This window comes from Canis aureus, chromosome 27 (genome assembly GCF_053574225.1).
Source record: "Canis aureus isolate CA01 chromosome 27, VMU_Caureus_v.1.0, whole genome shotgun sequence".
Lineage (NCBI taxonomy): Eukaryota > Metazoa > Chordata > Mammalia > Carnivora > Canidae > Canis > Canis aureus.
In genome coordinates, this window is record NC_135637.1 from 23,301,293 (window position 1) to 23,314,957 (window position 13,665).

The 13,665-nt window shown below is 43.9% G+C and overlaps 1 protein-coding gene across 3 annotated transcripts in view; it reads left to right on the forward strand.

Annotated features, from left to right (window-relative positions):
• The window catches only part of MYO18B (myosin XVIIIB), a 255,491-nt gene that overhangs the window by 224,821 nt on the left and 17,005 nt on the right, over nt 1-13,665 (forward strand). For all 3 annotated transcript variants that reach the window (XM_077876109.1, XM_077876111.1, XM_077876110.1), the window contains 2 exons: nt 1,470-1,511; nt 2,869-3,006. In XM_077876109.1, the coding sequence (XP_077732235.1) occupies nt 1,470-1,511; nt 2,869-3,006 (180 nt within the window). The remainder of the gene's footprint in view (nt 1-1,469; nt 1,512-2,868; nt 3,007-13,665) is intronic.

Here is a 13,665-nt window from a genome sequence, read left to right on the forward strand (position 1 = left end):
AATGGGGCTGTATTTTAATAAAACTTTATTTATAAAAACATTGATAGGTTGGACTTGGCTCACAGCAGAAGTTCTCTGAATTCACAAAGCAGTATCTGAGAGAACTTCTGGTCTGGCCTGAACACTGGAGCCAAATGGATGAATAAGACATGTTTTTGGTTCAGGAGGGCTACTTGCTGTCCTGGTGGGGACAGACATGTCTGAATAGAAGCCCCAGGACAAACAGACCCTTGAGGGTAGGGACCAAGGAGCCACAGGTACAACCCTTGGAGAGGCAACCTGGCTTGCTTTCTTTCTTTCTTTCTTTCTTTCTTTCTTTCTTTCTTTCTTCTTTCTCTTTCAATATTTTACCTATTTATTCATGAGAGACACAGAGAAAGAGGCAGAGACACAGGCAGAGGGAGAATCAGGATCCCAGTGGGGAGTATGATACAGGACTCAATCCCAGGACCCCAGGATCACGACCTGAGCCAAAGGCACACCCTCAACCACTGAGCCACCCAGGTGCCCCATGACCAGGTTTTTTTTTTTTTTTTTAAGATTTTATTTATTTATTCATGAAAGACAGAGAGAGAGAGAGAGAGAGGCAGAGACACAGGCAGTGGGAGCCCAACATGGGACTCGATCCCAGGTCCCCAGGATCAGGCCCTGGGCTGAAGGCTGCACTAAACCGCTGAGCCACCCGGGCTACCCCATGACCAGGTTTTTAAGGAAGAAATTTCCCAGATTCCACACGAAGAATAAAACTGGGAGGCCCTGGCCTGTGAACCCAGGATTCAAATGAGGTCTTAGGCATCTGAGGTTGTGGTTTCGCTGTCTACACCCACACACTGGGCAACTGCCTTTTGATGAAGAGCATGAGGTTAATAGCTCTTACAGACCTGGGATTCAAAGCTGTGTGATCTTAAGCAAAGGTGCCAGTTTCTTTGTTCACTAAATGGACAGAGGCAGGATGGTTAGATGAGATCGTAGGTAAAGCATATTTGTTGAATGAAGGGATGCTCCCTACAGAATAGCTACTACTGTAATTAGTCTCAGCATTTCCCAGAATGCCCTAGAAAGCTGGCCACCTGCCCTCTTGTCTGATTCGCTAGCACTCACAAAGAACATAAAGCAAATGCATGGCTTGTTGACAGTAATGGTGCTGTTAATAATAGCAGTAGTGGTTGTCCTAAAACAAGAGCAGTGATCATGGTTGTTTCCTTTTAATCAACACTATTTATTTGTGCCGAGATCTTTCTAGGGATTATCTTGCTTCACAGGAAGCATCTGCTCCACACCTCAGTCCTATTCGCAACCACATTTTACAAAGGAACGCAGGGGAGTCAGAGAAGGCAAGTGACTTGCCTGAGATCACACAGGAGCAAAGGTTGGAAGTGGAACTCAAACCTAAATATGTCTAACACCAAGGACTATGTTCTTTCCCGACAGCACAAGGATAACAGACTCTTTCTTGTGTCTCCTTCTAGTGTCCAGACAGCAGTGGACTACAGCAGTGGCAGAAAAGAGATGTAAGTTAACCCCAAATAGAACTGGGCAGTTGACATTGAAGCCAAGAATAAGCCCCTGGCTCTCTGTGTCCAGTGGGAACATCCACACCCACTTGGAGAATTACTAGCAATGTCTATGATAGCTCTGACTCCATGATCATAACATATAGCACTGGGGACATGTTATTGAACTGTGCAACTTCTTCCAGACAGAAAGAAGCCTACCACTTGGCATGCCACCGACATCCTCAAATATCCTCAATGGCTCCCTATTGCCTCAGAATAGACTTTTCAGACTGACATTTGAGCCCCACACATATCTGACCCTTCCTTCCCTCTCTACCTGGGACTCCTGCTTTCCATATCATCCATGCCCTACCCATAGTTAAGTGTATGCTGTTCCTTCCAGCTCAAATTCCTTTCTTCAGGCAGAAGAACAGGTGCTGACAGCACCCCGTTTTCTGGTTCTAGAGATAACCAACCTTCAAACAAGTTGTGGCTCAACTATCATTACTTAATGCCTTCCCTTATGCCTCCAAGAAGCAAATCTGTGCTCCTTCCTTATTCTCCTACCTTCTGTCCCTCTCTTGGCATTAATAATTTTCTCCTTTATTTTGTGGTTATTTCTATAGATGTGTACTCCTCTAAGATGGAGTCTTGAGGACAGGGTCAATGTTGGATTCATATTTAAAGCTCCTTCCCATGTTGCCCGCCATAGAGTATTCTATAAACAAGCAAAAAAATTTATAGACAGACACAAGTATAGGTAGATATAGATACATATATTGATATACATATCAATATTGATATAGTTGTGTGAGTATATAAACCAGAATATAAAACCATTGTTGAGTACCCACATCAATGACAGGCCCACACAAGGCCTAATTTAAGAATTAGAGGATATAAAAGTCGTCTATCTACAAAGACATTCTGGTTAAGGCAGGCAAAGAGTTAAGATCTTCACACTTGGCATATTCCATGGACATTTTATTTGGTATAAAATTCAGTGCCAACTTTTACTCTAAAATCTGAGTTGCCTCAACATCTGTATTAGAGTACCTCTCTAAGGAAGAATGTGGTTAAGAGCATGGACATTGGAATCGGAGAGACCCGGATTTGTACTCCAGCTTCATCACTGACTAAGTGGATGACCTTGACAAGACCCAAGTTGGCCTCCTCAGATCCCATTACTCTCATCTATGTAATGGGGACAGAACTGGCTCCCATCTCTCAGGGATGGTGTTGTGAGCACTGATTGAGGTTATGCATGTACAGGTTGTAGCACATGCCTGGCTTATGCTTAGGGGTGAATATCTAGTTATTGCTGTTAGTGTGGTTGTCATTGTGCTGACAGCACCCTGTTTTCTGGTTCTAGAGATAATGTCTCCATCCTCAGTTCCCAGCCAGAGGGCAGTCTGCAGTCCTGGTTGAGTTGTACGCTGTCCCTGGCCGCAGATACCATGAGGAGCCCCTCTCGACAGTCAGCCAGCAGCAGCCACATTCTCAGCCCCAGGTAAGATTATCTCTCTGCTGCCACTGGATGGGTGATAACTTGAAGAATGTGATGCCTTGAAGGTTGTTGTTCATGTCTTCCATTTTCTCCAGCTAAAGCAAGGATAAGCATGGCCTTGGACAGTTTGAGCTATAACCCTGCCACTTCTTAGCTGAATGACTTTAGGCAAGTCAATGATCCTCTCCAAGCCTTCATTTCCTCATTTGTGCAACAGGAAGTATAATTCTGTTTACTGCTCCAGTTGAAATGATGAGAACCTAATGCAACCCTCCCTAAAGCAGGTTTTCCCAATGATTTTTAAATAACATGTGGTGAAGATTTTTTAAATAACTGTGGATTTATTATAGTTGCCTTCTATCTAAAGCTAGTCATACTTATTTTCTGTTTATAGGTAGTTCTGTATTTCAATTTTTCTTTTGTAAACATATTCACTTTGGCATTTCTATATTTTGGGGTGTTCTTTTAATGGCAAATCAGTATGGAGACAGTTGGGCTGGATGATTTCTCCCTTAGAATTTTTAGCTTTGTTTTGAATGTCAAGGTTTTATATTTTCCCCATCACAGAGGGAGATGGATTCAGTTATGACCTAAGATAAACTCTTGCAAATCTGTAGGATTGCCAACAATAGGTTCCTCTGACAAACGGGCCTTGGGATCCACTCTTAGTTTAGGACTTAAATCCATCTTCACTCTTGTTTTTCAGCCAGCTTTGTTTCTCTCAGCTCATTTGGTTTTCCTTTTCAAGGGTGGCCTTCTTGTAATTAGGAGCTAATGGCCATAAATCAGAAGTTATGGATTAAGCAGATGCATAATTAAGATGAAATACATACTGCTTTTGTGATACCAGAAGAACCAGTGTGATAAAGTAGAAAGAAAAGTCACAGACTCAAGGAGCAAATGCAGACAACCCCATCCTGACTTGAAATGTGTTTGCTCTGAAGGAGGGGGATGCTGTCTCTACAAAAAGAAGGGAGTGGAAATTCATGCTAACCTTTTGGGCATATTCAGCAAATGGCAAATGTCTGATGCATGCCTGCAGATAATCTTAGGCTGAAAAATTTGATGTCGAAAATATCAAAGAGAGGCTCCAAGAGTGGGACTGCATCTGGGGAGTTAATTAAAGCAAGATTATCTGATTACTGCTCTTAATTAAAAACAAAAACCTATATGGAAAAAGAGCCACCTCTTCTGTGAACCCCAAAGGATGAGGGCTTTGTGCTCTCCTGATAAATACATACCCCCTGGTTTCCCCCATTAGCCAGTGTATAAGGCAGCAGAGGCAGAACCAGGGGTGGCCATAGCAGGATGTGAATGCTCATTAACATCATATCCAAGTTTCATAATTAGAATTGTACAGGCATACCTTGCTTTATCGTGTTCGCCGATTGCACTGTCAAATATTGTGTTTCTTACAAATTGGAGGTTTGTCAAGCAAGTCAATCAGTGCCATTTTTTCCAACAGCTCTTGCTCCGGCTCTCTGTGTCACATTTTGGTAATTCTTGCAATATTTCAAACTTTCTCCTTATTATATTTGTTATGATGAGCTGTGATCAATGATCTTTGATGTTGCTATTGTAATTATTCTGAGGCGTGACGAATAACACACCCATATGAGATGTTGAACTTAATCAGTAAATGTTGTATGTGTTCTGACTTCTCCACGACTAGCCATTCCCTCGTCTCTCTCCCTCTCCTCGGGCTTCCCTATTCCCTGAGGCACAACAATATTGAAATTAGGTCAAGGGGCACCTGCTTGGCTCAGTTGTCTAAGTGTCTGACTTTGGCTGAGGTCATGACCCTAGGGTCCTAGGATTGAGCCTCAGGCTCCCTGCTCAGCAGGGAGACTAGTCTGCTTCTCCCTCTCCTCTCGCCTGCTCATGCTCTCTCTCTCCCTCTCTATCAAATAAATAAAATCTTTTTAAAAAATAACTTAGGCCAATTAATAAACCTACAGTGGCCTCTAAGTGTTCAAGTGAAAGGAAGAGTCACACATCTCTCACTTTAAATCAAAAGCTAGAAATGATTCAGCTTCGTGAGGAAGGCACATCAAGAGCTGAAAGAGGCCAACAGCTAGGCCTCTTGTGCCAAACACTTAGCCAAGTTGTGGACACAAAGGAAGAGATCTTGACAGACATGACAAGTGCTACTCCAGGGAACACATGAATGATAAGGAAAGAAAACAGCCTTATTGCTGATCTGGAGAAAGTGTGAGTGGTCTGGATAGAAGCTCAAAACTGGCACAACACTCTCTTAAACCAAAGCCTAGTTACCAGAGCAAGGCCCTAATTCCCTTTAATTCTGTGAAGGCTGAGAGAGGTGAGGAGGCTACAGAAGAAACATTTGAAGCTAGCAGAGGTTGGCTCACGAGGAAAGGTTGGCTTTCTTAAGGAAAGAAGCCATCTCCATAACACAGAGCGCAAGGTGAAGCAGCAGGTGCTCATGGAGAAGCTGCAGTAAGTTCTCCAGAAGATCCAGTTAAGATCATTCACGAAGGTGGCCACACTAAACAACAGATTTCCAGTGTAGATGCAAGAGCCTACTACCAGAGGACTTCCATAGCTAGAGAGGAGAAGTCAGTGCCTGGCTTCAAAGCTTCAAAGGACAGGCTGACTCTCTTGGGAGGGGCTCATGCAGCTGGTGTCTGTGAGTGGAAGCTGGTGCTCACTTACCATTCTGAAAATCCCAGGGCCCTTAAGAATTATACTAAATCTATTCTTCCCATGCTCTATAAATGGAACAATAAAGCCAAAATGACAGTACATCTGTTTACAATAAGGCTGCCTGAATATTTCAAGCCCATTGTTGAGACCTGCTGCTCAGAAAAAAAAGAATGCCTTTCAGAATCACACTGCTCTTTGGCAGCACACCTGGTCACCCATGGGCTCTGATGGAGTGGAGACATGCAGGATTCATGATATTTCCATGCCTGCTAACACAGCATCCTTTCTGCAGCCCATGGACCAAGGAGTAATTTCAACTTTCAGATCTTATTATTTAAGAAATCCATTTGAAATGCTAGAGCCGCCAGAGATAGCGCGTCCTCTGATGTGTCTGGTCAAAGTAAATTGGAAACCTTCTGGAAAGGGCTCACCATTCAAGAGAACATTGAGAACACTCCTGATTCACTGGAGGGGTCAAAAGCGCAACATTAATGAGTGTGGAAGAGGTTGATTGCAACCTTCATGGAGGACTTGGGGCAGTGAGATTTGGGGCAAGATTTCTGAACTTCTCCGTCTGTGTTTCTTTGGGAATCGATCTGGGTTGTTGTCAGGTTAATGAGATGATGCACAAATGTGTCTTCATTCAGACTGGCACCTAGAAGGAGCTCAAGAAAATTGGCTTTGTTGATGTTGGTATCTACTCAATGCCCCAAGGAAACCCAGGAGACAGATATTAATCTCACTATGACAGAATAGGAATATGAGGCCCACAACTGGTCCAGGCACAGTCTTACCTTGCTCTTATAGCTGTGCCTCAAGCAGCATCTGTCCTTGGCATCCCCAGGCAGGCTGTCCAGAGCCTAGCTCCCCTATTCTTTCCTTTCCCCCCTTCCAAGTCCTCAGGTTTGTCCCTGGACAGTTCAGAACAGTGGTGCCTACACCAAGGACAGTGATAGAACAGGAAGCAAGGAGGGATGATAAGGGTCCTTGTCTATTTTCTTTATGTCTGCATTCCTGGGCTTAGCACACAGTTGGTGCCAATAAATGTTTGTTGAGAAGGTGCCTGGATGGCTCAGTCAGTTAAGGGTCTGATAGATTTTGGCTCAGGTCATGATATCAGGGTTGTAAGATCAAGCCCTGCATTGGATTCTTGGATATGGAGCCTGCCTGAGATTCTTTCTCTTCTTCTCCCTCTACCCCTCCCTACCCACCCACACACCACAGTATCTCTTTCTCTGTCTCTCTCTCAAACAATAAATAGTAAATGTTTGTTGAGTGAATAACTAACCATAATATAAAGGCTGGAGCAAAAATATTGACCATACCTGGTTATATCTCAGCACGGACTGTGACTCCCAGAGGGCCGGTAATTGATCAATGTCCCATAGCAAGTAAGTGGAAGAGCCAGTCTTGGGGGGGGGGGAGGCTTAAGTTGTTTTTTTTTTAAGATTTTATTTATTCATGAGAGACACAGAGAGAGAGGCGGAGACATAGGCAGAGGGAGAAACAGGCTCCCTCCGGGGAGCCCAATGCGGGGCTTAATCCCACAACCCTGGGATCACAACCTGAGCCCAAAGCAGATGCTCAACCACTGAGCCACCCAGGCATCCCAGAAGAGCCAATCTTTGAACCCAGGTTGAAATCCATCCAAAGCCTATATTTGTATTTGTTGCACTGCCATGGCTCTCTGATATTTATCCAGAGTGGGTGGAGGCGGGGTGCAGATCACTCACCTGCAAAATTTACTGGCGAACATCTATTCTTAATATTAAAACTGCATAAGGATTATTATTCAACATTCAGCATCATTCCAAAAGATGCCTACTGAGTGCCAGATCCTATGGCAGTAAGCCCTGAAACTTTTGAGCACCGCCCTTGGAATACGTTTACAATTTAAAGATTCTCGAACTTCTGAATTGGAAGGAACCACCGGGATTATCTGATCTAATTTGCTCATTATGCAGATGGGGAACACAGAGGTCTGTGGAAGGAAGTATCTTATCCAAATTTATAGTGAGGTCCGGCCTTAGAGCTCAGGTGCCTTCCAGTGCCTTCTAACTGTGCAAGTAATCTATGAATACTTGCTCTCTTCAACAACTTAAAATATTATAGAAAGAGCTAAAATCCTCTTGAGAGAGAGAGAGAGAGAGAGAGAGAGAAAGCGCGCATATGCCCTCAAGCAGGAGAATGGATATGGAGCAGAGAGAAAGGGAGATAGTCTTAGTCAGGCTGCACCCCCAGAGCAGAGCCTGACATGGGGCTCAATCTCACAACCCTGAGATCATGACCTGAGCTGAAATCAAGAGTCAGACATTTAACCGACTGAGCTGCCCAGGCACCCCAAAAGCTAAAGTCCTCTTAACCACAACCCCAATCTCAGCTCCCTTCCCAGAGGTATCCACCACCTTCCGTTCGGTGTGCCCCCTTTGACACCTTTCTCTCTGGATGTTTATACATATATGTACCTGTACCAAATATATCACACATTTGTGGGCTTTTAAAAGACATAAATGATGTTATGCCCTATTATGTACCTTATGCTCTGCATAAATTCTTACAATGTGCTCCTTTCCCTCGACAATATATTTTGGTGACCTTTCCTTATCAGTACACCCAGGCAGGTCTCAGTTTTTTCAAGTCCTGCAAAAGATCTTCAAGTCATGCCACGGTTTATTTAATTAAAGTTGTCTTTTTTGCTTTCAGAGGTTTTCAGGACATTTTCTCTGAGCCTATAAGCCTTTAAAACACACACATACATACACACACACACACACATTTTTTTATTTATTTTTATTTTTTTTATTTGACAATTGCTTTTTATTCCCCCTGTAGCTTTATTTATTTATTTATTTAATAATAAATTTATTTTTTATTGGTGTTCAATTTGCCAACATACAGAATAACACCCAGTGCTCATCCCGTCAAGTGACCCCCTCAGTGCCCATCACCCATTCACCCCACCCCCCACCCTTCTCCCCTTCCACCACCCCTAGTTTGTTTCCCAGAGTTAGGAGTCTTTATGTTCTGTCTCCCTTTCTGATATTTCCTACCCATTTCTTCTCCCTTCCCTTCTATTCCCTTTCACTATTATTTATATTCCCCAAATGAATGAGAACATATAATGTTTGTCCTTCTCCGATTGACTTATTTCACTCAGCATAATACCCTCTAGTTCCATCCACGTTGAAGCAAATGGTGGGTATTTGTCATTTCTAATGGCTGAGTAATATTCCATTGTATAAATAAACCACATCTTCTTTATCCGTTCATCTTTTGATGGACATCGAGGCTCCTTCCACAGTTTGGCTATTATGGACATTGCTGCTATAAACATCGGGGTGCAGGTGTCCCAGAGTTTCATTGCATCTGTATCTTTGGGGTAAATCCCCAACAGTGCAATTGCTGGGTCGTAGGGCAGGTCTATTTTTAACTCTTTGAGGAACCTCCACACAGTTTTCCAGAGTGGCTGCACCATTTCACATTCTCACCAACAGACACACACACATTCTTATCCACAGGGGCAAATGATTCTGTGAGTCCAAGGGCATTTGTATGTTAAATGTGACTGGATACTACCGGATTGTCCCAGTGTCCTTTCTGCTAGGAGACTGTGCGGTAGGAGAGGATGACACACCTGTATCCCCAGCCCCACACTACCTGACCCATTGCTGGGCTCAATAAATGGGTCTCTTGGACATTTTGAGTTTGACTGAGAAGGAAGGTCACTTTAAAAACAGAAGAGAGAGAGAGAAAGTGGTCTTCTGCCAAAAAATAAAAGCATTCCCTGCATTATTTATAAGGGGACGTCAACCCCAGAGAAATACACCTAAAGCCTTATGATTTATAGTCCAGGAACCATGCAGCTGCACTGATAAATGCAAAAGCTTCTGGAGATGGAGACACTAAATTACCTCCATGGCCCCCAGAGAGGAAGTTTATAGGCTTGGTGGTGGCAGTCATACTTGGCTTAGGAATCTCTCTTAACATCTGGCTGCAGGTGGTGCCAGGGCCTTCCTAGGACCGGCGCACTCACCTCACACCTCGACCGCACTCCGTGTGCCTGGCCTCTCCTGCCTCAGCCCTCACTGGAAGAGTGATAAAGCTGGAGGACCTCCCCCCACTTCCTTCTTGTCTTCACAGTATATCAGGCTTTTCCTTCTTCCCCAAACCCAACTGACCTCCAACCCAGGTCTCTCACCCCATTGTGCAGGATCCATGTGCTGACAAGTCTGAATTGACCCAGTGGAACAGAATGCTGATGTCTGGTCATGGACCAGTCATTTCAAACCATTGGTCATTATTCCAAACCATCCCAACTTTCTTTCTACCTTTGTCCTTCACTCTAAAGAGAGACCCTAAACCCTAAATTCTTGGTTCATTCCCAGTAAAAAAAAAAAATAATAATAACTGCCTCCACCTCTGTGTTGTCTATAAATTCATCTTTGGGGTTGCCTGGATGGCTCAGTTGGTTAGGCGTCTGCCTTAGGCTCAGGTCATGATCTTGGGGTCCTGGGATCGAGCCCTGCATTAGGCTCCTTGCTCAGTAGGGAGCCTGCTTCTCCCTCTCCCTCTGCTCCCCCCTACCCTGACACTCATGCTTTCTCTCTCTCTCTCTCTCTCTCTCAGTCTCAAATAAATAAAATATTTTTAAAAAATAATACATGAAGTAGTCTCCAGTCTTGATCTTTTTCTGGACTTCTCCCCAGCATTGGCAAACTGTCAAACACTTCTCTATTCACTCAGCCTTGTAGACGTTTCTGCTCCTTGGAGTTCCTCAAACCTCTCTTTTCTGGTCTTTTCCTTCCCACCCTCAATCCCCAAATCTGGGGGGCTGTGGGGGTACTCTGCCCTCACTTGACTGTTTTGCTCCCTACCTGATCCCAGATAACCTTTTTGTGATTTTAACTCCTCTACTGTAAATAGGCAACCCCCAAATCTAGACATCCAGCTCTTATGTTCTCCTAGGTTTTTTTTTTAAGATTTTATTTATTTATTCATGATAGTCACAGAGAGAAAGAGAGGCAGAGACACAGGCAGAGGGAGAAGCAGGCTCCATGCAGGGAGCCCAACGCGGAACTCGATCCCGGGTCTCCGGGATCGTGCCCTGGGCCAAAGGCAGGCGCCAAACCGCTGCGCCACCCAGGGATCCCCTGTTCTCCTAGGTTTTAAACGTAGACATCGTATTTAATTGTCTACACTGAGATCTGCCAACCACATGTCTCCCTGCATATCCAGGAGGAACTCCTGCCTCCCTGCCCACTGTGTGTAATCAGTATCATTTGGTGGTTCTATCCATTCATAAAGTCTCCCAAGCTGGATAGTCTCAGATTATCATCCCCTCTCTTTCATCCTCATATTCAACGGATCCCCAAATCTTGTTTATCCTGTCCCCTTCCAACACTCTTGGCTCTCTCTGCTTCTCTCCATCCTCACTGCCAACCCCTGTAAGTCAGGCTGCCATCATTTCTGTCCTAGATGCTGACAAAAAACTTCCAAAACCATCTTCCCTTGGTCCATCCCCCACACCTCAGCCAGTATGATCCCTTTAAAGTGAAAGTCTGGCTGCAGTGGCTTCCCATCTCCTACCTCAAAAGTCAGCAAACTCTTGCCTACAGGCCAGATCTGGCGCTCGATTTGTTTTTGTAAATAAAGTTTTATTGGAACCCAGCCATGCCCACATTTTCATTTTTGAGTTTACATATTGTTGGTGACTCTCTCTGCACCATGACGGCAGAACTGAGTAGTTGCAACAGAAACCAGATGGCCTCCAGGCCAAAAATAATTGCCATCTGCCCTTTACAGAAAAACTTTGGTGATCTCTGCCTTCCAGGATAGAACAGGATGGAATTCAAGCATCTTAGCAGCCTTTTAAGAAAAAAAAAACAAAAAAACCAAACCTTGTCTTTTTCTTCTTGTACGTCAGCACCTAGCACAGTGCCTGACACATAGCAGATAATAAATATGCATGGAGCAAATGACTGACAGTGGATAGAAGTTAGATGACCCCTCACCAGGGTGATTTGAAGGATGCTTCTGCTGTCAACACTAAGGGTAAATTTGTCAGACTGCTCAACTGTCTCCAGTGTTGATGGAATATAGCGAGGAATACTCAAGGTCTGGGCTTCAGCTCCCCCAGAGTGCAGATCAAGGACGGAGGTGAGTGGTGGACACAGTGTTAAACCAGCTCTGGCAGAGATCTTGAAGACCTATTTCAAAAGAGGTAAGAGGAGAACAATAGACTGTGCGGTGTGGTAGACCTGGTTTCTAATCCAAACTTATTAGCCACCTGGTCATGAGCACGTTACAGCCTCTCCTCCATGATTATATCCCCTTTGCAAGATTAAAGAGTTAATAGTTATATAGTGACTGGTGGAAGCCCTGGCACCAAGTTGGTGTTTACTAAGCAAGAGTTCCCTTCCACTCTCCTTCCTTCATCCTGGCTGGCCTGGGCAGTGCTGCTCTTGAAGTCAGGGATGGTGACAGGCAGGACTAGGGAACCCTATGACTGGGTTATAATAATCTCACATGCCAGAGATTGTGGAAGTGGACCAGACTTGCAGCAGAAAACCATGAGCATGACAGAGAATCCCTTGCCAATGACAGTGGAGGTTCAGTAAATGGTTTTAAACATGTTGAACTTGATGCGTTTAAGGACATGCAAGTGGAACCATCCAGAAGTTTTGAACTCTGGTCTGGATCCATGGAGATGCCAGAACTTCTCTGCATAATATAATTACTAGGATTGGTGGAGGGTATCAATGACATGAAACCCAACTCAACCTGGCTTGTGCAAAATGAAAACTAGCATTATCTCATGCAGCTTGGAAACAAAGGTAGATCTAGCTTCAGGCATTATTGGATCCAGGGATTCAAAAAATGATCTTGGGTATTTGATCCCTCAGCAACCTCTCTGCTCTACTCTTCTCTACATTGGCTTTTTTCTGAGGTAGCAAGATGGTGGCCAAGACCTTCCAGCTCATGTCTGCACCACCCAGAGTCCAAAAGTAAAGAGGGCTTCTCTTTTCTAAACAGTTCCACAAAAATCCTGAGCTTGACTTTCATTGGCCCAAAGGGAGTCACATGGCTATTCTGAACCAGTCAGAATGGATAAAGGGAATGAAGGAGTCTCTTATCCTAGGCTCAAGTTGGTGTTCTCACCTGGTTCTGGGAGATGCGGTTATTCCCACCCAAACCACAGGAACACTGGGGGAGGAAAAGTTTCCCAAAAGAATAACTGGGTCCCTTACCTGAAGCAGAATAACAGTGAGTAGATAAAAAACAAATAAGCAAAGCAAATGTTTTCCACCAAGTGGAAGATTGAATTATGGGAGTGGACAAAATTATGCTGACAGAGTTGAGGGATGGGGTTAGAGGAGGGATGAGAAGGAAAAAGAGAGGACTGTAAGTATAGAGAAAAATCATTCAAGTGTTTGAGGTCCCCACTGGTAGCCTTGGGAAGCCCAAATAAAATTGTGTGTATCCTGGTCAGAGACTTAATTTATCCCTAAACTTCAGTGACCAATCTATCACCACATAATTAGTGACGCTGTGATTTGAATTTATTACCAAACATGGCTCTCCACTGTTGCTATTGGACTTGTACCATATTGCAATGTGAGCGTGGAGATTATTGTATAAATTATTCTCACTCACATAATCATCGTGATTTTAATTACTGTGTAATCTTCGCTAATTACTGTTGTATGTATCATTTGCTTTGGTGCCGATTTAACACAACCGCTGTTCGTCTGGCTAAACGATGGCATTACAACTTTTCCTTTTTCTGGGGAAAATTTGCTTTCTGTAAACATTTGCAGCCCCATACTTTTGGCTTGCAGTTCTTAGTTTAAAAAAGAACAACATTTAGACACCAACTTCCTTTCACCCCCGGTTGATTTTTATGTGGGAGGAGGCTGGCTTGAATTAATAAAAAGGTCTAAATTACAGGGTATTGTTTTGAAAGTAAAGTTGTATTCCTTTGAAGGAAGTGCAATTAGA